Source organism: Camelus bactrianus, chromosome 17 (assembly GCF_048773025.1).
Source record: "Camelus bactrianus isolate YW-2024 breed Bactrian camel chromosome 17, ASM4877302v1, whole genome shotgun sequence".
Classification (NCBI taxonomy): domain Eukaryota; kingdom Metazoa; phylum Chordata; class Mammalia; order Artiodactyla; family Camelidae; genus Camelus; species Camelus bactrianus.
The window spans coordinates 16,484,163-16,505,337 of record NC_133555.1 but is presented as its reverse complement, the minus strand read 5'-3'; the positions used below and the strand labels follow the sequence as shown (position 1 = coordinate 16,505,337).

The 21,175-nt window shown below is 43.3% G+C and overlaps 1 protein-coding gene across 1 annotated transcript in view; it reads right to left on the bottom strand.

Annotated features, from left to right (window-relative positions):
• Positions 1-1,143: 1,143 nt before the first annotated feature.
• EIF4E3 (eukaryotic translation initiation factor 4E family member 3) overlaps positions 1,144-21,175 on the bottom strand; it is a 37,438-nt gene continuing 17,406 nt past the window's right edge. Inside the window, exons 3-7 of the mRNA XM_074344468.1 lie at positions 15,714-15,808; positions 14,108-14,168; positions 11,485-11,551; positions 7,533-7,688; positions 1,144-3,159 (exon numbers count right to left, since the gene is read on the bottom strand). Coding sequence (XP_074200569.1) covers positions 3,113-3,159; positions 7,533-7,688; positions 11,485-11,551; positions 14,108-14,168; positions 15,714-15,808 — 426 coding nt within the window. The 3' untranslated portion in view covers positions 1,144-3,112. The remainder of the gene's footprint in view (positions 3,160-7,532; positions 7,689-11,484; positions 11,552-14,107; positions 14,169-15,713; positions 15,809-21,175) is intronic.

Genomic DNA, 21,175 nt, shown 5'->3' with positions numbered 1-21,175 from the left:
GAGTGACAGACTGAGTGTTCCCTGTTTAAGGGAGCCTGGGCTGGGCTGCAGCCTGCAGGCTTCAATGCCTGCCTCTGTCATGCTGCCTAGTCCCATGTCCTTTCACTAAAGACAGTCTCTCTGTTGGTGGAGTATACATTGTGTCTAGTGGACCCAATTACACGCAAAGTTTCTCTTAAGAACAAAGTCTTGTGACTGTGTGTATGACGCAGACATGAGCTAAATTCAAGAGAGTAGAGGAAGTTAGAGTTCAGTTAAAGTCACTTCAAGTTTACTAGAATTGTGTTTTCGTGTTTTTTCTCAGACCGCTGTATCATGAATTGAATACACACAGTCTATTCAATGGACATGTTCTCTGTAAAGTATGCCCTCACTGCAGAATGTGGAGAAGTGATGGGGGCAGAGGAGGAAATATTAAAATGGAATAAGTGAGCACTTCAGAAGGCACTTAGAAAACTGAAATACAGACAAGTTACTTTAAGTGGGTATTATCTGTCCTTATTTAAGGGGTATAACTTCCCTGATGTAAGCAAGCATGTGAGATCTGGCAGCCTGGAGACGAATGGGAGGAGAAAAAGCGTACTGAGTTCAGTCAGAGCCCTGGCTCTGCATCACAGACCTTGAGGAATGACAAAGCCCAGAAATGGAGCGCTCTGGCTTCCGGATGGCTCTCTGCAGAGTCTGGCTACACCTGCAAGGACTGGGCTGAAAGACACGTGCATTCCACTGCAAGGGCCCGCTCTCCCCAGCAGTGGCCGAGGCGGGGACGCTGCCCTAACACAGAAGTCACATGCTCCACAAAATATTTCCTTGTATCTCGAAAGAGTATTAGCTTCTTTAATCCAAAAAGGTAATGAGAGGCTTTTAAACTGATTAAATCAGCTTAGTTCATACACTGTCTTATGAACTAAATATTCAATTAAAACAATTTCCAAACCAAAATCTGACAAAATCCTCTCTTAGAGTCATTTGGGTGATAGGTCCTTAACTGAGGCAACTTAAATCCTTCTCACAGTTGGTATTTTCCACAGGGTCATAAAGAGTTGCACAAGGTCTCTGGGACAAAAATCTTACTTTGTGTATTAAGCCATGTTTCATGATCATAAACAACAGAAACTAGAAAACATTACTGGGAGCCTAACATTCCTATTTCTTTCATTTTATTTTTTACTTCACAGGCTACATACATGCAAAAGTTGAACACGTCATCACAATCCTTTAAATAAAGTTCAAAAATAAAAATACTTCAAAATCCATTTACTTATGGAAATATATATGACAATCATAATGAAGATAAGTCAATTATATCCTTTTTTCTAATCTATCAGAAAAATACTTATATTATAAAAAAAGAATTTAAATTCATGTCCAGAATACTTTTTTAAAAATCCTTGATGAATAATTTAAAAACAAGCTGGGTGTTAGTACAATGTTTAAAGAGACACGTTCTAGGCTTTTGAAAAATGGATCTGATAGCCTTATATCTCATTATGAAATCACTGAAGAAACTCAAGTTTAGAAACAAAGCATTTTCAAAAAAAAAATAAAAAACTATGATCACTGTTATTATGGTTGATGTGGTTAGTAACACAAGTGAAGGGCACAACTTTTATAAACAGATATTGTTTGAAGTCCTTTAAAATATTTGAATGGAGAATTTTATATACAAACACAGGTTAGAGGCTGAAAGGAGCCCCACCTCTCTCTGCTGGTCCGTACTGCAAGAGGAATTAAAAATCCTGGGTACGATGAAGTTCTGAGCGCACCGCCCTTTTGTGAAGTGTGTAAGCATGCCCAAGCTCCCCTGACACCAGAAAAAAGCCAGCGGGAGGCAGTGTCTTCAACTGGCCCTGCCTTTTTCAGGTAAAAGCGGTAAGAGGCGTGGGCAGAATGGAGAGAGGGAAACTGGAACATTCGGAGCGTTCCAGAGGGTGGTCATTTCCTTCTACTAAAACCAGTATTTATTTGGTAACATAATACAACATAGCTCAACAATTCCAAAAATTAGTATGTACAGAATGCATTCAGAGTTCAACTTTGTGAACGTTCACATTCATCTTGAAATGAGATTTAACTTGGGTTCCTACACGGAAAAGGCAGGGGGGAAAGCTGGCCAGGCTGGAGGATGATCGAGAATTGGAAACGACATACAATGTGAGCAGGAAAAGGGGGTCATTTAACAAAACATGTCTGCATTGATTTGGAAAGCCCCGAGTGGTACGCACATCCAAAATTCAGAAGCAGCTTAATTCAAACAATTAAAATATCACTTCCACTTTAAATAGGAAATTATAAGGTTTCCTATTGAGACAAACACCTTGCTACTACTCTAAGTCTTCTTTTTGCAAAGGCCAAATTGAAATTCTGGTTAGAAAATATTTCCACGGAGGGTCCAAAGATCTAGGGTTTGATTTATATCCTCATACTCAACTGTGATTATAGTTTTCATGTTTGGCAACCCAACTATTATTTTCCTTTCATCTCTTAAAAAAAAAAAACACTTCTTAAAAAGGAGAGAAAAAAAAAAGATGTGTGTGCTGTCAGTACAAAATCAGATTAAGTGTGGTTTTTCTTTTCCCTGGGACAGAAAAAACAATGCCCGTTGCAGAGTGTGTAGAAATGTGTCACAACAAATAATCAAAAGACAGGTTTCACCAAGCTAGTATTCCTCCGAGTACAGTGTGGTTTTCAAAAGCAGTATTGTCAAGATTATGCATATACTCGTTAACTAGGTACAGCAGAGCTACTTAAAGGGAAACCCATTTCTTGTGCCTCAATGAAAGAGGAGTATAGAAAACAATAATTAGACTGAATGAGGAATTTAAAAGGGCAAAAAAAAAAAAAAAAGGGAGCGAAAAGAACAGAGAATTCAGAAAGCCAAAAAAACAAAAAAAACAAAAAAAACCACCAAGTAATGTGACGGCAGAAACCCACACGACCCCCCCAACCCCACCTGCCACTTTGAGTCCTAATTGCTCAAACTGCAAGGACAGAAACCCACTCTAAATTGACCAGCATCGGGCTTCGGCAAGTCTTCTCTTCACTCTCCCTCCTGTTAAGACCGTTTCCAAAACCAATCAGCAAAGGACAAAGAATTCTTTACAGAGTGCAATTAGTGTTTTCCACGTCCACCTTCAAAAGCATGGTGCTCTTCATGGGCTAAAGGACAGAAAAAAAACAAAAAAGAAAAAAAGGAAAGAAAACTTTAAGCAAAGGATGGGGCAACCCTCCTCTAAGGCATCTCATTCAGTTTCCCCAAACGTTGGCAAGAACTCAAATACCTTTTTGTGCCAGTAACTGTTAGCTAAGGCGTGCATTTCCTGAGAAACGTAATAATGAAAATTAAAACAAGGAATAAACAAGCAATGGGCACGCTGCCTGTTTCTGCTTGCTGTGCCGGAGAGGATGAGTAATCCGGACAGGCTGTTGGGGGGTGGGTGGGGGGGAGCCGGGCTGCGAGCAAATGCTGCCGCAGGGAAAACGTGCCCCACGGGGTGCATGGGGGGAGGGGCCTCGCAGACGGAGACAGGACCATTCACAGGCCTAGCTTTATAAAAATCAAAGAAACAAAAGGAAAACAAAAGGAAGAACAACACAAGGGTGGTAGCAGTTCTCTTATGTCCCCCGACCTGTAAACACCCTCTGTGGGAAGTGACATTTCATGAAACGGATGGGTCTTTTATTTTTCCCAATCATGATTTTTTTTTTCTTTCTTTTTTCCAGCCCTACTGCCTGGCTTGCAAAATGACTCATTACAACTAGGAACCCTAGAATAAAAAATGATGCTACCAAAAATATTTTCGAAAGACTTAAATTTTTATAAAGTGGAAGTGGGAACTGGGAGACCTGTGAAATGCATACTATTTCCTCCAAGGCAAAAGGCCAAGTTTGAAAATCCACTTCCAGGACTTGGTGAACCCTCATCACTGAGCAAGGGCAGATCCTCTTCTTCCAAGTGGGAAAGTCATTGTGACTTGGGTCTGATAAAGCCGAGGGCCACTCAGGATCCCCGTGCTCTGTCCTCCCCACCCCTCACTGGCAGTGAAGGACGTCCTAGGAAAGCACACATGGGCTGGACCATTTCACCGCCGAAGCCCCTCCCAAGTCTGTATTTTTAAGATGAACTAAATTCCTCAGACTAGTATGGGCGTGGTACGGGGTTGGGTGGGGGAACAAAACCATTTTCCATTCAGGGTCATCCTGGATGCTCACCCAAACTTGCTCTCCACCTAGATAAAACCCTGGGAGAAGCACAGTTTATGGCTCTCGAGGTTTCCTTGAGTTGACCAAAGGCCTAAGGGTGGCCAGTCATCCGAATTGACTGAATCGAACATTTCTCACATGTGGAGCTTTAACCAATATTTCACTTATTATATGTATATTTAAAAAAAATCTTTTAAAGAAAGATTTTTAGAGCCAACATCAAAGAACATCGTGGCCAGCTCTGCAATAAAAAACACGGTGCGGCTGGGTCAAGCGGGGAGCCACAGACCTCTTGGTGACGCTGGGCTCGCGACTCTTAATCAGGAGATGGGAACTGGCCACAGAGTTTTATCACTTCTAAGGGTGAGGAGACAGTTTGGGGTGGTCACTGTTGAGACAGCACGATTCTGCTGGGTTATAGAGATACCACAGAACATTCAGAATTGGGAGAAACAAGAGAAAGTCCTGTTGGTCTTGGTCAGCCCCGGTTGAAGGGGAATACAGAAACGTTCAAAGCCAGGAGTCAGCAAACTTTTTTTCTGGGAAAGGGCATAGAATAAATATCTTAGGCTTTGTGGGCCACAGGGTCTCCTCCCAACTCTTAACTTTGCCCTTGCAACATTAAAGCCGCCCAGAGGAAGTGCACCCAAATGGGCATCGCTGGGGGCCAACACACCTTATATATATGTATACACTGAAATTTGGATTTCATACAACGTACGTGTATTACAAAATGTAGTTTTTCTTGTGATTTTTTTTCTAACTGTTTAAAAATGTGAAAGCATTCTTAGCTGCAGCCCCTACAAAAACAGGTGGGAAGGGGGCAGATTTGTCTTGACAGTGTAGTTTGCCAACCTCTGCTCGAAACAATTCTCACATCAAAGACATTTGTCATTCAGCTGCTCTGAAGAACCTAACAGAATTTGTGGGGGAGGGGGGGTCCCTGTTCATTTAAGTTTCTCAGTCAAAAAACCAATCTGTATCCAACTCACAGAGAACTTAACAGCCGGATGCTCATAACCCCCCCACAGCCCCCCTCCCCGGCTGGAGGCCCTGCTCAAATTCGCCAGGGCTCCTTCTACAAGGGAAAATCTGCCGGGCCCCGCGGCTCCTGTACACCTGTGAATACTTACACCAGGATCTTACTAACGAGACAGAGGAATAGCGTGAGGTTGGTGATCTCTAACCTAGCTCTCCCAGAAATTGTATTCAGGCTGTGAATACAATTTCTGCCCAAACCTCATTTTCCCAAATCAATTCTGTAGCATATGGTGTATAACCCTACTGAGTAAAGGACTGCCTGCTTTAAGGAAAATAAAGAGAATTGCTTGTTTTTTCCAATTCCAATTTTTATTTGAATGATCTTTATTTAAGTGCTCATGTATGCCATTCAAACAAGGATTTCCACTGAGACCCCTGGCTAGTTCTGCCTTGCTCACAGAGGTCACAATGGCATCACACTTCAGGGTATCCATTCTGTGAGCTGCAACCTTCCCCTGTCTCACTTTGGTGCTTTTCTCCCCCCCTCCCCTATCCCGCATCACAACAAGGCAATGACTCATCCCTGCTTGCTCTTACCTGATTATTGCCACACCGCCCTAGAAACTAGCCCCACTGCTCTGTGGCCTAATTATCTCTGTGGCTGCCACTCTCCTATTATGCTGAGGCTGCTGGTAACCAACGTGTTACCCAGAAATTTTAATCAGAGAATTTTGAAGCAGAAGGGACCTTGGAGATCATTTAAGACCAACCTCCTCAATATTTAGACAAGAAAGTGAAACTATGAGAAACTATCACTTGCTCGAGGTCACACTGTTGAAATGGGACCAAAATCCAGAGCGAGTGCCTGACTTAAAGAGATTCCAAATTGCTTTTGTCCTCTTTGGAGTCAAATGTGGAGCTGGGGCAAAGGCGATCAACGACGTGTGAGCCCCGTTTGTAAACGGCGGTGAAACACACTTCCTGTCGGAGAGCTTCTGCTGGAGTTAGTCTCGTACAGCAGAAAAAAGTAAAAGACCCTCAGCGACCTTTCAATTAATACCTGGGCTGAAAATACAATGAGGGTTCCCAAAGGAATCAAAATTGCATCTACAGACGTGCAATTTTCGCACTGCATGACCAGTAAGCGACCTCCTCCGCAGTGCCACCTTCCTGTCTCTTTTATTTAAACTTTCATTTAAAATTCAGAAGCTAAGCACCTCCTGCATATCTGTAGTAGCAGATCAGTCCCACTGCTTAAAATCTCAATCACTGGGCCTGGGGCTTTATGACTCCTTAGAGGGAGGCCTTAGTTTTCATATCATACTAAGACGATCGCATAACAAAGTTTGATTTTTTTTTTCCTTCTCCTCTTTGGCAAGGGGTTTGGAAAGTGAAGCTATAATGGGGTGTTATTTCAGCAATTCTAAGATGCGCTCCTGACTCCCCACTGCACGTCTGGAGACCCCTGGACTCAAGAATGTGTCACAGTTTAATTAGGAGCGTTTTTATCTTTCTTTCTTAGAAATCCTAAAATAATACTTATCGTCAAGGGCATCTTAGATTCAATGAAATACCGCAGTTAAAAAAAATTTGGTTATTGACTCTTGGGATGGTTTGGGAAATAGGAAATCTATCACCTATGTGTAGGGCTGTCAGTCCTTTCCTGGAACTCATTGTGAAAACTGTAACCTGCAGTTTGATCTACCAAACGTTCATTTTATGGCACTAAGCTGCTTTCATTATGAAAAAGATGACTTTTTCACAAGAGCACACAAAAGCAATGAACATGAATCATGATGGAAACAATGGGTCCACACACCTATTCATACTGTTAACACTTCACCACTATGCGTGAGTTCTCTTCTGTGCCACAGTCATCCGTAATGAGGACGTATTAGCGTTTCAGTAGAACATTCAATCGTGCCTGTGCTCAGACCGAGTTCCTCCACAAATACAGATGTTATACGTTATAAACTCCTGTTTATGAAGGGATGATTGAAAATCTACCTGCCAGCTCATATAATAACATTTTTGTTATTGTTGCTTCAAATGGAAGGTAATCTTTTCTGAGAATGACAAATTTGAGATCGGGTTTAAATTTTCGCAATAACAAAAACAATATGCAGTCTCCCTTTCTGATCCGGGTGTTTAAGGTGACAATAAAAATATCATTTTAATTTCTGAGACTAAAACTTTTTTTCTTTTTTTTTAGAAACTTCAAAGTGCTTTACTGAATTATTTACTGGATGAGAGAATTTCAAGTGATTCTCCCTTCACCTCATTTGCAACACAGTTTCTGTCTTTAAAAGTATGATAGAATAAGTAGTAACTGGAAATGAAGCACTTACGTTTATAAAATACTGCTTTAAAAGATATGTGGGGCAGGAGTTCATAGATCTTTTCTAAAACGGTGGCTTCACCCACTAACGCGGCATTTACATTCCAGACTTGGACGACGTCCTCTCGGTCCCGAACACTGACGCTAACTCCTATTACTTCGTCATCTGAGGGGAAAAAAGAAATGAGTGACCATTTCAAAGCCGCCGGAGTAGGTTTCTAAGCACTTATCACTTTATCAGTCAGTTATGGAGAAGATGGTCAAAAGAACTTGGCCCAGAGAACTCGTCATAAATTCTATTTCTAAGGGGAATCGCAAGTAAGCAAAAGCAAAGAAGCGGGCAAAAGCTGCAGCGGTCACATTACATTTGTCTGGGGACTGAGATAAACACAGTGTCCCGGCCAAACAAACTTTCCAGATAAGTAATTTACCCTTTTTAAGATGTTCCCAAAGCTTTTGACTATTTCTCATTTCTGTGTTGATGAGACTTTTTCTAAAACACATTGCATAATGCTCGGCCCTCTGAAAGCCAAGTGAACTCAAGTGAACTTTTCCTCGATGCTTAACTATCTTTGTTAAGAACATAGCAAGTATTTCGCCTGACTTCCTGACAGTCATTCAGAGATCTTGGGGTGGTTAGTGGTTCGTGCCCCAAAACTGACTTGGGCCCTGGCTGCGTGCTCCGAGTTGCTCATCCTGCTTTTTGTGGTTTGCCTGTCTGCTCCTTTCCTATTAATCCTTCCTGCTCCTCTAGTGCCTCTCCCTAGCCATCCCCCTTCCGGTTCAAACTGTGGGCTAGAGAACCAATGACCACCTGTCAGCACTGTGTACAAAGAGTAAGTATGTTCTAAGTGTGGCTCTGCTATTGCAGTGCTTCAGCGAATGGGTGGAAAGCATTTATCTGTTGATTAATGTAGGTCTTCAAAAAAAAAAAAAACCCAAAAAACTAAACTAAATTCTAGATGTGCAGCTCCTCTGCAGATATTCGAGAATGGTGGCTGGGTAAGTAAGATTTTGCACTGTCCTAAGGAGCCACTTTGTGTATATTAATGTGCGGCAAAATGAGAGGAGTAAAGAGTTCCAGTTCCTGGCTTCCATGTTCGTGGCATAAGACTGAAACAGGGTCACCTCTCTGCACCCACACACTCAGCATCAATGAGCAAAAGGTGAAAAGTGAGTGTTACTGAAGTTTGGAAATTCTACTTTAGTTACTATGTTTTGCCGAATTTCCCTTATTTACTGTCAATCTGTACATCTCAATATTTACGCCATCAGTTCTTCCAATTGCCTGCTGGAGGGTAAGCGGGTCCAGCATTTAGATACAATTTAAATGAGGACATGTCCAACTTACTAAAGGAGTTCACCGTCAGTAAAATAATTCCTTTCTTTCTTCCATCCTCCCCTTCCCGCCTTCATTCCTTCTTTCCTTCTCTTCCTCCTTTCCTTTTTAAATAAATTCAATTCTGGTTAAATGTGTATGACTTGATCACTAAATAACTCCATGTGTAGAAACATTTGAAAGCAGGCAGAATTCAGTCTCCGGCATCAGAACTTAGGTCGGTGGCCACCTTTGAGGGAAGGGAGGGTGAGGCGGGATTCTCGGGGGCTGGTAATGTTCTGTTCCTTCATCTGGATGCCAATTATAGGGCTCTGTTCACTTTGGGAATATTTATCAAGCTATATACATTGGCCCATTTGCGTCCTTTGCTGTATACATGTCACATTTAAACAAAAATTTCCCCCAAATATAAATAGTATCTGATCATGGCCATCCAGAGAAACTTATTTTTCCATCAAGAAATCTGTCTTATGTACAGCTTTCTGATTTTTTAATTGACCTTCAAAACATACTTTCTAGGGCTCAATGTTAAATTTCATGTGAACATAAAATCAAGTAAAGAGGGAAGCTTTGGGGTTTACCACTTTCAAGAAGAGTCGTCAAGACACTAGCGTGGCCTTTTAGGGAAAGATGGGCATTTTCCAGTCTCTTGGTTTTGCCCATGTCTACGTTCTTGGTCAGAGGGCACCGTAACTGATGGGTGCTGAAGATGCTAAACTGTCAATATTTCAGTTTGGCTTGGATTTTGGTACTCAAGGTGTAGCCTCCTAGCACAGCACATGCAGAAACAGCATGGTAAAAAGGCTGCAGCTCGTGTTTAAAGGAAGATCCAACCACAAACACGTAACATTCATAAGGGGAAAGAACCAGCAAAAGCCTGATCGGTTTAGGGTACTGGCAGCAGACGAGGTGAGAGCTCGGAGGAGCCGCTGTTTAAAGATGGGGGAAGTGAGGACCAGAGAGGTTGGCTGAAATGGTGCAGGTGCGAGAGCTAGGTTAATGGAAGAGCTAACGGTTAATAGTTAATGGCGCTCTCATTCCGAAGTCAACCCCAGAACAATAGGTCTTCTTTACTCAACCCTGGCTGTTTATTACGACTTAGGCTATTTTCCCAGGTTCTGGTTCTGGAAGCAGGAATAATTCATACAGAAAACTTCCTCCCCCAGGGATTCCTGTGTTTATAATTATACCGAAGACGTATTTTTGACTACATATTGTAAAGTTGCTAACTACTCCCTATGAAAACGGAAGGAATCTATACTTTTAAGACAGTTTCATCGTAACCCGGGTTTTGTCTTAAGTGAATAAAAAGAGGTGTCAGAATTAAGAAAAACAGGTGGGAGGGTATAGCTTAATGGTAGAGTGCAGGCCTAGCATGCACAAGGGCCTCGGTTCAATTCCCAGCACCTCCACTAGAAAAATAAATAAATAAATAAAGCCCCCCCCCCAAAAAAAATTAAAAAAAAAAAAGGAATTAAGAAAAACAAAAATAGAACTACTAGAACTGTTAGTGAGATAATTCTGAAACCTGCCGTGGCACTGGCTAGGCCTACAGGGGTTCGCCAAGGTAGCGCCATCTAAGAAGTGCGAGAGCAAATCAATCAATACCAATTAGTTAAAAAAAAAAAAAACTGTAACAGAAAGCTGAACAGAAAAAATGTTATTCTCAATGTTACCTCAGAAGCATCCAGAAGGAACTATCCCAACAGGAAACAGAACTTTAAACTAGAAATTCAGTTTTCCTCTTTGAGTGGCTTCATAACAGAAAAACAAAGCAAAATAAAACTGGGGTAGGGGATATTACAAGGTACAAACGATTAGGTGTAAAATATGCTCGGGGGATACAGTGAATACTGTGTGATGACTATGGATGTGGCACCGCCTTTGAAAACTGAATCGCTGTGCTGTGTACATGTAACTTACGTGGTTTTGTGCATCAACTATACTTTAACTAAAAAAACAAAACCAAGCAAAATAAAAACGCACTCACAGGGCTCTCAGAAATTCACGCAGTATTTGAAAATGGTCTTCAAAGCAAAGTCCTGAAGGCTTTACCTTTTAGCCTCGTTGTGGGATCACAGGTGATAATGGTGATTCCCCCTCACCTCCCCTTTATCACGGTCTGACTAGAAGGGACAGGAAGAAGGGGCAAGGATGAGAGGGACAAAAGGGATGGTGCTACCTAACGACAAACTTCACTCGACCACAAAGGCACTTGCCCCTTCTGGAAGAACTGAAACGGATAAAAGAAATCTACCCCAAATTGTGTTAAGAGCCCATTTATCTTTGGAATGAATATAATGTATGTCAATTATATTTCAATTAAAAAAAATTCTTTTCCTGCCCATTTATTTTAGACAGATAGTCATGGATACTATTAAGATGAGCTATAAGTGGTAAAAATACAGAAGCACATACACGTGTGTATAACGTACACACATGTAAGTATACATATGCACATATACATAAAACTCTAAATGCCACGATCCCATGAGAAAATCTAAGGAACTTCACAGGTACAAAATGAACAACTTCAAAATACATAAAAAGTCAAACCACAAAAGCATCAAGCACCAGCCAAGCGCGCGGCAGTGGGGGGGACCAGGGCTGTGGGCTTCATTACCTGCGGCCGCACAGTCTGTGAACTGCTCCCCGATAGTCGCTAACAACAACTCCTTCCAAACTGTGGACTGGTGTGGGAAAAGAATAACAAACAAACAAACAAAAAACAAAGAAAAAAACATTTATTTTTAAACAATTAACTTTAGGAGCTACACAAGTCACAGTTTCTTTAACATCACATGCCCTTCCGTGCCCTTATCTGGAGCCCGCAGACCTCTTTAAATCACAGGTGTAAACACTCACATGGTGGCACCTACTGTGTTTTAACTTTACACAGATAGACAAAAGGGATCCCAAGTCACAAACCCCGTGTCCGCACAACTCGGTGTCCAAAGTCACAAAGTTCATTGGGACACCTCTAAAGGTCAGAAGAAAGGGGGGAAAATACATTCAAATGACTTTCAGCTTTCCAGTATCTTTACCTCTGGCTGATTCAGAATGCATCACCTGGTTGTAAGTGAAGGTGATTAGTAAAATCCTTCTCTTTAAAACTCTTCCCTGTTTTTTTGTGCAGTTTATAAGGTACTTCCAAGGTTACCCAAGTGAAGAACATTTAAGGACATTTCTGGTTTATCTAACACCAGAGACTTGCAAGTTTCCATTCACTTGAAGGCATCCTGTTTCTGCTAAATGACTGAACTTGTGTGTGTGTGTGTATATGTGTGTGTGTGTGTCTCTATTTCCCTGAAGATCAGCGCATGTTCTGCTCCATCTCCTCCCAGGGAGAAACTCTGGCGTCTCATCTACTGAGGTCATCCAATCAGCAGCCAGCATCCATGCACAGGTAACTGGAGGCCCACAAGTTCTTCCAGCTACTCCTCCTCAAAAACTTCTGGGTCCCATTTCTCTTCCTTATTGTGGTCCACAGGCTCTGAGCTTTGCCAGCACTGGGTTTGAATCCTGACAGCCAGCTGGGTCTCCGTGAGCCAGGTGGGATATCAGTCTCTGAGCATCAGTCTCCTTTGGTGAATAGGGACTAATAATAGGACTGACCTCCCAGGGTTGCTGTGACCATGAAATTAGTCCACAAATGCGCTGGAAGGGCTCAGCATTGTGACTGCAACAACAGGACTCGCGAGTTCGGATCCATTCCATTGCATGAATAGCTGTGGGCCAGCTCTGGACCAGGTGCCCAGTATACATTAACCAGATTATGAGTGTGTACTATCATGTTCTAATGAGCTGAAAGCAGCCTAGCTGAATGTTTAACCAAGACAACAGCAGTGAGCCATTGTGACCTTTACTCTCAAGGAGGGTTGTCTTTTCTCTCTCCTAGAGCCTCCATTCTGGTCCACTTGTCTCCCATCTAGATACTGCCCCTTCCGTTTTCTGTCTGTCACAACTGTTGTCTCTTGTGCTGTGAGTGGTGAAGATGATGCTGCGGGGGGGTGGGCGGGGATGGAACGTTCCCTCTCCCGTGTGAATTGAGACCGGGTGACAATTAACACTGGACTGAGCTGCCTGGGATGAGGACACTGCTACAGACACGAAAGCGTTACCATTTGTGACTCAATGTGGTCAAGAGAGCTGACGAGGAGGGTGAGGACAAAAGTGTCTTTCAGATACCCTTCACCCAATGTTGACATCATGATTGTTTCTACTTGAATTCAAGGTCTAGTGTGAGTAAATAGAGAACACAACAAGGAAAACGTGTTCTTACTGAAATTAAAAACCACTTTCTCTCTTTCTGGGGTGGGCAGGAAGAGTTCACCAACCTTGCCCCGTTCGTGAATTGCTCCCCTGACATTTCTTCAATTACATATGTCAAATAATAGGAAACCCTGTAGCTACGCATCTTAATGAGAGTTTGCATCTTTAACAAACAAACGGGGTCATAGCTTCAGATTTGTGCTTCTAGAGAAAAGGGGCCAGGTCATGCCTATGGGTCTGTGGAGACGTTTCAATGCTTTGAGCTTATCCACATGAAAGAAACCACGAAAAAGGTGAGTAGCATCTGCCCTTTCATCCATTTTCAAAGATGCTTTGGGTTTCCCAAGGCTTAAGAATAGATGTGAAGGTTCCTTTTCAGCCAGTACAGTGAATCAGAGTCCACTCCTGGGAAACCCAGGTTTCTGGGGTTGGACCACAGCCCATGGGCACCACGCAGGCCGTCCCACCAACCCGGTTCTCATCAGCCCCAGAGGGAGACTGGGCACAGCCCTGTGGTGAAACCCCAAAGAACTGCGAGATGCAAGGCCTCCCACGCATGCCCACCCTGTGTGCCAGGGTCGTCCTCAGAAGTGCCCGTTCCCGCGGTGGGGAGAGGAGGAGCCTTTGCTGGGAAGGCTCCTGCCTCTCACTATGTAAACCAGCTTCCACGTGCTAATTACGCCTGGGGCGGAAATGACGGCCACAATCAGCTTTTCTGCAAACTTTACGAGCACGCAGCCGTCCCGACTACATGATGCAGTCACACGATTACAACCATTTCTATAGAGAATCACAACATATTTTCAAGGTGACCGTGGAAGGCAGAAAACCACCATGGGCAGAACAGAACTTCGTACCCCTGGTCCTGCTCTGAGTCTAGCGGGCAGGCTGTCTAAAACGCACAAGCGGTTCATCACATGCAGCCAGCTGCAACCCCAAACTTAGCTTCCAGGAAAGGGTCAGAACAAACCTACCGTGCTGTCCTTGGGGACTTTCATCTTCCACACGCCACCCTTTGCATTGCTCTCCTCTTCCCTGGATCAAAGACCAACGTTCAGAGTTACTCTCATGGGTTAAGTAGTTCCACATACATCCAGTTTAACGATGAGGTGACGTTAAAAACAAACAAAAAAACCACCATGGAGCATTCTTCAATAAACTCTCCTCCATTTGCTTTAATGGAAGCAGACGCAGATGAAAGAAAAAGGAAGGGGGTGGAGATAGGAAGGGAAGAAAGTGGCATTTGTGGCCACAAGGGCAGGGAAGGAGATGGGACACCAAGTTCTCGTCCTCAAGGAGGTGGTGATGAGAGGTGCCCTAGACTATCTGGGGATGGACAGACGAACTCAAGTGCTTCATGTGTGTGAAGGCCTTTACATTCTGATGTCATGTTCATGACACCGTCTCATCTGATTCTCATGTCAACCTTGTGTCCTATCCTAATAGGACACCCGCTGTTCCCCTGTTTAGGAACTGCCCCCTCTTCTGGCAAAAGCACCCTGATTTCCCTTTAAGGAGCTACTTGTCCCCTACTCTCATGTCAGACCCTCTTCGATATGGTTGATTCCTTATCCGAGCTTTAAAGATGGGCTTATGACCCAGGTTTGCCTTTTGAGAACACTGCCTCCTTCAAGTCTTTGCGATTGGCCAGGGATGGAAAGCTGGCCCACAGGGGACCAATGAGAGGCCGCCCTGGCATTTCACTGGGGCTGGTGAATGCCGACATGGATAGACTTGGAGGGTGTTAAGACTGGAGCTTATGAAGTGGCAGAGCTGCCTGAAAACTAAACCAATGGAGAGGAAAGCAAAGCAAATCTGATGGACAGGGTCAGCTTCCTAATAACAACGGAGCATCTAGATCTGCCAGAAATCAGCCCTCCCAGTAGCCTGCTCAGCTACAGGAGCCAAAAACTTCCATTTCTTGGCTCAGCTTCGGTTTCTGTCATTTGCTACTAAAGAGCTATTAGTAAGTAAACAGCTTAGAATAGTCGAGGGGCATGATACAAGGATTTACTACTAACTGAGACTCCAGCCTAGGCAAACTGGCTTATGGTCCACCACCCTCAACACTACACCAAACTATTAAAGAAAAAGACACCTTCCCCTCGACCCTGGGCCATGATCAGTATCCTACACTTTCCGTGTGGTCCACGTGAGATAACGTCTGAGGAGACAGGATCTGTGTTCAACCGGACAATAGGTGTGGGAACCAGATCTGTTCCTTTATCCAGCCTATTAGCTTTTTCACCCCGCTGTCCAGGTCATGACTGAACAAACGAAAGAACAAGTCCAAATGATGCCACACCCCATACAAAGACCTGCATCGCACTGTCCGTGAGCTAACGATGAGCCGTTTATGGGGAGACTGCAATGGGGCATTCAGTGCCGGGGTGCTGGGACAGCGGCTCATTGTCTCAGGGGCTTACTTCAAAATTAAGTCATAGCTAAACTAAAATGACTTTCCAACAACACTGGGAAAAAACCACTCTGGCATTCCCTTTTGGCATGAAGTAAGTCTTTTATTAAATTCACAACCATTTCCCTCCCACCTTCACCTCACATTACACGGGAGACACTTACCAAAGTGGTCGCCTCTCTCCTCTCATTAAATGGTAACTACATCTCAAAGGCAGGCTAGTCACAGGAGGGATATTATTGTACACACTCCAGAATATCTTTAAAAGAAAAACACTTTGTTTAATATACCAGTACTGACTTATTCAGCCACTAGATTATAAAATTAATGCATTAACGAAAACAAAATGAGATTCTCATTAGATTTTTCTCAGTAGTCTAATTTTCTGCTAGAACGTGTAACATAAAAGAATGTTCCTTTCTGGAGTCGGGCCAAGCTGTATGCTTCAGGAAGCTATGGTTATCAAGCGAACATTCCTATGCAGTGTGTCTCCACGTAAAACTGGGTAAGGATCCTGCTAATGATCTTTCTGGCAGGTAGACGGCACCTACTGAAGCCTGCAGAGCTGAATACATGTACTGAACCAGATTTCCTTACCACACAGACTCTGTCTTCTACCTAAGCCAAGGAGTCTGCTACACTTTGGATCAGAGGGTGGGGTAGAGAGAAGGCAGAGAGAGTTCAACCACCTTGTGTGTTCTGTCCTCCTCCCCCTCTTCCAGAAGGAGAAGGGAAGAGCTCAGTTGCCCAAGATACAGGGCATCATGGACCCCACGTTTGTGTCCTCCCCAAACTCACATATGAAACCTGAGCCCCCAGTGGGATGGTATTGGGAGGTGGGGTCTTTGGGAGATAATTAGGCCTTAAGAATGGAACCCAAGGTGGGATCTGTATCCCAATAAGGAAGGGATGGAGTCAGCCTCTCTCTCCACCCTGTGGGGCTACAACGAGAAGCTGCCTGCCTGTCTGTAAATCCAGGAAGAGGGCCTTTATCAGGACCTGCCCGTGCCAGCACCCTGGTCTCGGGACTTCCAGCCTCCAGAACTATGAGAAATCAATGTTTGTTGTTTAAGACCCCTGCTCTACGGTATCCTGTTATAGTAGCTGGAACTAAGACACAGAGTGGCTGGTAGACAGAAACATTACATAAAAATAAACAACAACAACAACAAAAACAAATGTAACAGCAGGAGTAACAGTAGCAGGAGAACTTTACAGGTTTATGTAATTCATCCTAATGACAGTATCACCGGGAGGTACAATTACTACCCCTGTTTTACAGATAAGGAAACTGAGGCACAGAGTAATCAATCTGCCCAAACATCCCTGTTTGGTATGACCATCAGGATTAGGACAAGGATTACGTTTCCGAAGAAGAAAACTCTCCCCAGTTTATACAGAATGGGCCCTAGAATCACTAACTCTATGCAGAGAATTACTACACAAATGAGAAATGTTCTGCATGGTGAGGTAAGTCAAGGGTGATCGTCTGGATCTCCTAGTGGATCTGAGACCAGAGCAAGAAATGAAACAATTAGAAAAGGGAATCCTAGGGCACCGTGAACAAAGAAGCATAGGTGGGACGAAATGTTACGTGTTAAACGATAACCCTTACAGAGTTGTCTGAGCCCACGTTGTGTAAAATGAAAGCCAAATGAATTGCAAGGGCAGGAACAATGAATGAGAAGATAAAACTGAAGGCAAAAACCACCTGACAACAGATTTTTTAAGAATATCTTGGGTCCCTTATACTAAAATGGTGCTCATGTAGGGAGTAGCTAAAAATGGATTTGCAGTAAGAGTAGATCCTGAAACAGACATCTGTCTTTGGAGAGATACCTACCTTACAAGTGGTCTGCTCTCAGTGCAAATAAGATTATTCCACTATTTCAGTTTTAGTCTGTGGTGTGAGTGTGGACACGTAGAGCTGGAATTTGAAGCTAGGCAGGTGGATTCCAAACCCTTGTGTTCTTAACCACTAAGCTGTTTCCTCTGAAGATACTACTACATGTTCTAGGCATAGCTTTCTTCAATCCTAGAAGCCATGGAACAGGCCGTGAGGCCACAGAATGAGGGACACCTGTTGAAGAGGTCCCACCAGCAAGCGCCCTTAATCACACTGACTCTGTCAGTAAATTGGCTCTAGCCTGGGACTTCTGCGAAGATGTGGCCATCACCTGGGCAGAATCCATAGACAAAATTATGCTAAAATAAAAATCCCTGCTTCCACCAAGAGGACTCTGGCGTTCGCAAATGTCAAGTCTCCTGAGAGGCATCCCAGAACAGAGGACCTGCCCTCACACCCCTGCCAAAGTTCCTGATTCCTAATTTTTCACCCAGTGTTTGAAGCATCTTGGGAAAAAAACCAGCAAAAATCTTCTCCCGTTTCAAAGGTAGGTAAGAAAAACACATTAAGGATCATACTACGGTGTATAGTTTTAGAAGCTTCTCTTGAAAACAAAAACAGACAGTTGATTTTGTGAGTCCTGGAAAGTCTGGTAGGAGGAGATGACAGCCCAAGAAGAGCTGGTGACAGCCTGCACTCTGATTTAATGGACTTTATTAAAGCCCATGCTTGCAGGTTTGTGAATGAATATAAAACGAGAGTGGAATATGTGGTGAGCTCATTGAAAAGAGAGAGCCCTGTAAAAGTCGGTGGCACTAAGTCGATCCGTTTCCTTGTTGTAAACCTCATACAACGTGCGGGATGCTTGTCAAGCATGAATGATGGTGAAACAGCTCAAGGAGGGAGCTATCACACAGCCCCTTAGAACTTCTTCCTCCCCTGGGGAAGGGAAAGGGCTGTTTCACTGGAAGAATGCTAGTTCCTGCTCATGGACTCTGTAACACACTTTTATTTTAGTTGATGAATCTCAATTTTACTATAAATAGAACCTTGCAAATAGATTTCAAAAGCCCTTAGACTTAAAATTAATTCTAAATGGTCTGCAAACAGGAGACTGCAGTAAAAGTAAGCACAATGTGTATTAATAATGATGAAGTGTTTTTTTCATAAGCCTTAATGATAACCCGAAGAGAGGGAGATACGTCGGGCAGCGTTCATTCAGTTCACAGATGTGGGCACTAGTGAGGGGCGGGCCACGGGGATGAGTCCTCGGTGTGGTTAAATTCACCAGACAACGGTGACCACTGGATAAATCCCCAGTCTACCTGTTCTGACTGAAGCGATTATGCTCCCCCTCAGTCTTTTGCCAAACAGATCATCAATCATGACCAGGAAAACTGGCAAATTTCCTCCTCAATTTTCTACTGAATGTTTTGAAGAAGGAAAAGAGAGAATATTCTTGAAAGTACTTGAGAAGAAAAAAAAAATGCCATGTGGTGACAGACAACGCGGTGTAAAACGAAGAAAAACATCCAGCAAATATACCTTCAACCACCCCTCACCTCCCCCCCAACAACCTCAATCCAGGATTTCTTCCCAGGATCCTAGCACATGAATCACTGAAAGTATCTTTGAAATTTTAAACAAACATTTTTCTTCATCAGGTATTTGTAATTGGCTGGGAATTGCTCCTTACCAACTGAAATAACTGTATTTATGGGAAGGGCAGACAGAGCCCAGAAGAAAGAAGGCAACTAAAGAAATTAATGGATGTTTTTGATTCACAGCAGACACATCAGGATGAAGGCAAAAACCTCTGACTTCGAGAGCTGGGTACTTGAGAGAGAAATGGGGTTTTCTTTGAAATCCAGAAGGGCTTGACTTAAAGTGAGAACCAAAGGTTGGAGGATTGGGTGTAGACAAGACAGAAGGCTAGGATGTTAGGGCAATTCCCCACCACGCAGGAAGTCTATGAATGAAAAATAGAGACCGAGATGGGGAGCTAAGTGGGATTCACCCACTGAGAGAAGAGAAAAGTCTGGGGAAACAGAGCAGAACAGTGTATACTCAGCTCCCTGGGTACAGCCCACAGGTATACGTTTCTTGGTTGATGTTACTATTTTCAAGGGCACAGGGCCACTTTGATGAAAACCCAAAGACATAGTTGGACTCAGAAGCTTATACACCATTTTAGTAAAGGTTGGTGAATTGTGGAGAGTGACCAGACAAAGGAAAGGGGGTTTGGGGCCCTTGGAAAGTGACCAAGAAATATATGGTACATAATGGTTGTTTAATAGGTTATGCAGACTTCAGTGGTAAAAAACAAAGGGGGGGGGATACTTTCATGTATGTAAACTTATGTCACCTTTAAAAGGGAAAATTTATGCCCTGATTTCAGGCAGATAGATGGAGGGCAGAGAGCTTCTCCAGGGTCTGCTGTTTCTCAATTGCCTTTATTTATTTTTTTTTATTTTTAAAAATTGAGGTATAATCAGTTTACAATGTTGTGTCAATTTCTGGTGTACAGCACAACTGCCTTTAGTTCAAAATAATTCTTATGATAAAGTGGCATTTTGGGGGTGGCATATTCTGATCCCCTTTGCGAGACCAAGTTTTCCATCTGGAGTGACTAAATTACTTTCACTTTGCAAGATTAACTCTCCCCCATCCGTCAACCCCCACCTGCACAACTGGCTTGTGACTATAAATGCTGACCCTATCATACACACTTATGAATAAATGACGTGGTAGTAATTAAAGAATCCTGTTACTCTGATATTAAGTCTGCGCTAGACAGAACTACGGAGCAAACCTGGCGGCACAGCCTTCCTTCTCTCTTTCCAGTATGGGGTTTCTCTCTTTCTTCCCTCCACCAGTTCCCTGCACCCTAGTGGTCTGCTCCAGGCCGTTCTGTTGCAGGATGGCCCCTGCTGTGGGCTGTGCCCCTCCAGGGCAGTGAGGACTCTCAGTCAACCTTGCCATCACTCTCCACTATCAATACTGACCTACCAAACCTCTCCTCCCGAAAGGGACAGCCCTCCTCTCCCAGCGATTCGGAAAGCAACCTGCTGTCTGACCTTAATGACACTCACAACAACTCCACGACTTTCTGATAAGGGGTAACGCCTTGATTATCACTGGCCATACACAGGCACAGAAGGAACATTCTATTCATTTTAAGAGACTGTGTATATATGTATGTATGTGTGTGTATACATACACACACACACACACACACACACACACACGAAGACCTTCCATTTGGGAAAAATGATGCTGGATATCCACTTACAGAAGAACTATGAAGTTACTGATTTTTGTAAATTTAAGTAAAAAGCTGGTCAATTTACGGGACATACTGGGTAGGACACAGAATAAGTGGGACACAGTGCGGCCAAATCCTGAAGGTGGTAACCGAGGGGGGTTAGAATGTCATAAAGGAGCAAGTTTTCAGGGGTGGAATTTTGGTCTCATGGGAACAAGGGAGGCCTCCCTGCAAGTCGCATATGGCCGGTAGCTCTTCTTTCTCCCACAGGTAAACTCAGGCTTGTTCGGAAGCTGTGTTCTATGCTCTGTTCTGCACTGCATCCATTCAGGACATAAAAACACAGGAGAAATGTGGAAAATGTGCAAATGTTTACAAAAGAGTAAAATGAATCAATAAACGTCTGGAAAACATATCTAGATGAAAAATGGAATTTTCCAAGAAAGGCAAGAAAGTAGGAAGGAAATCAAACTCCAAGCAGAGAGCATTATTGTTGGCTGTGATGAGAGTGTCCT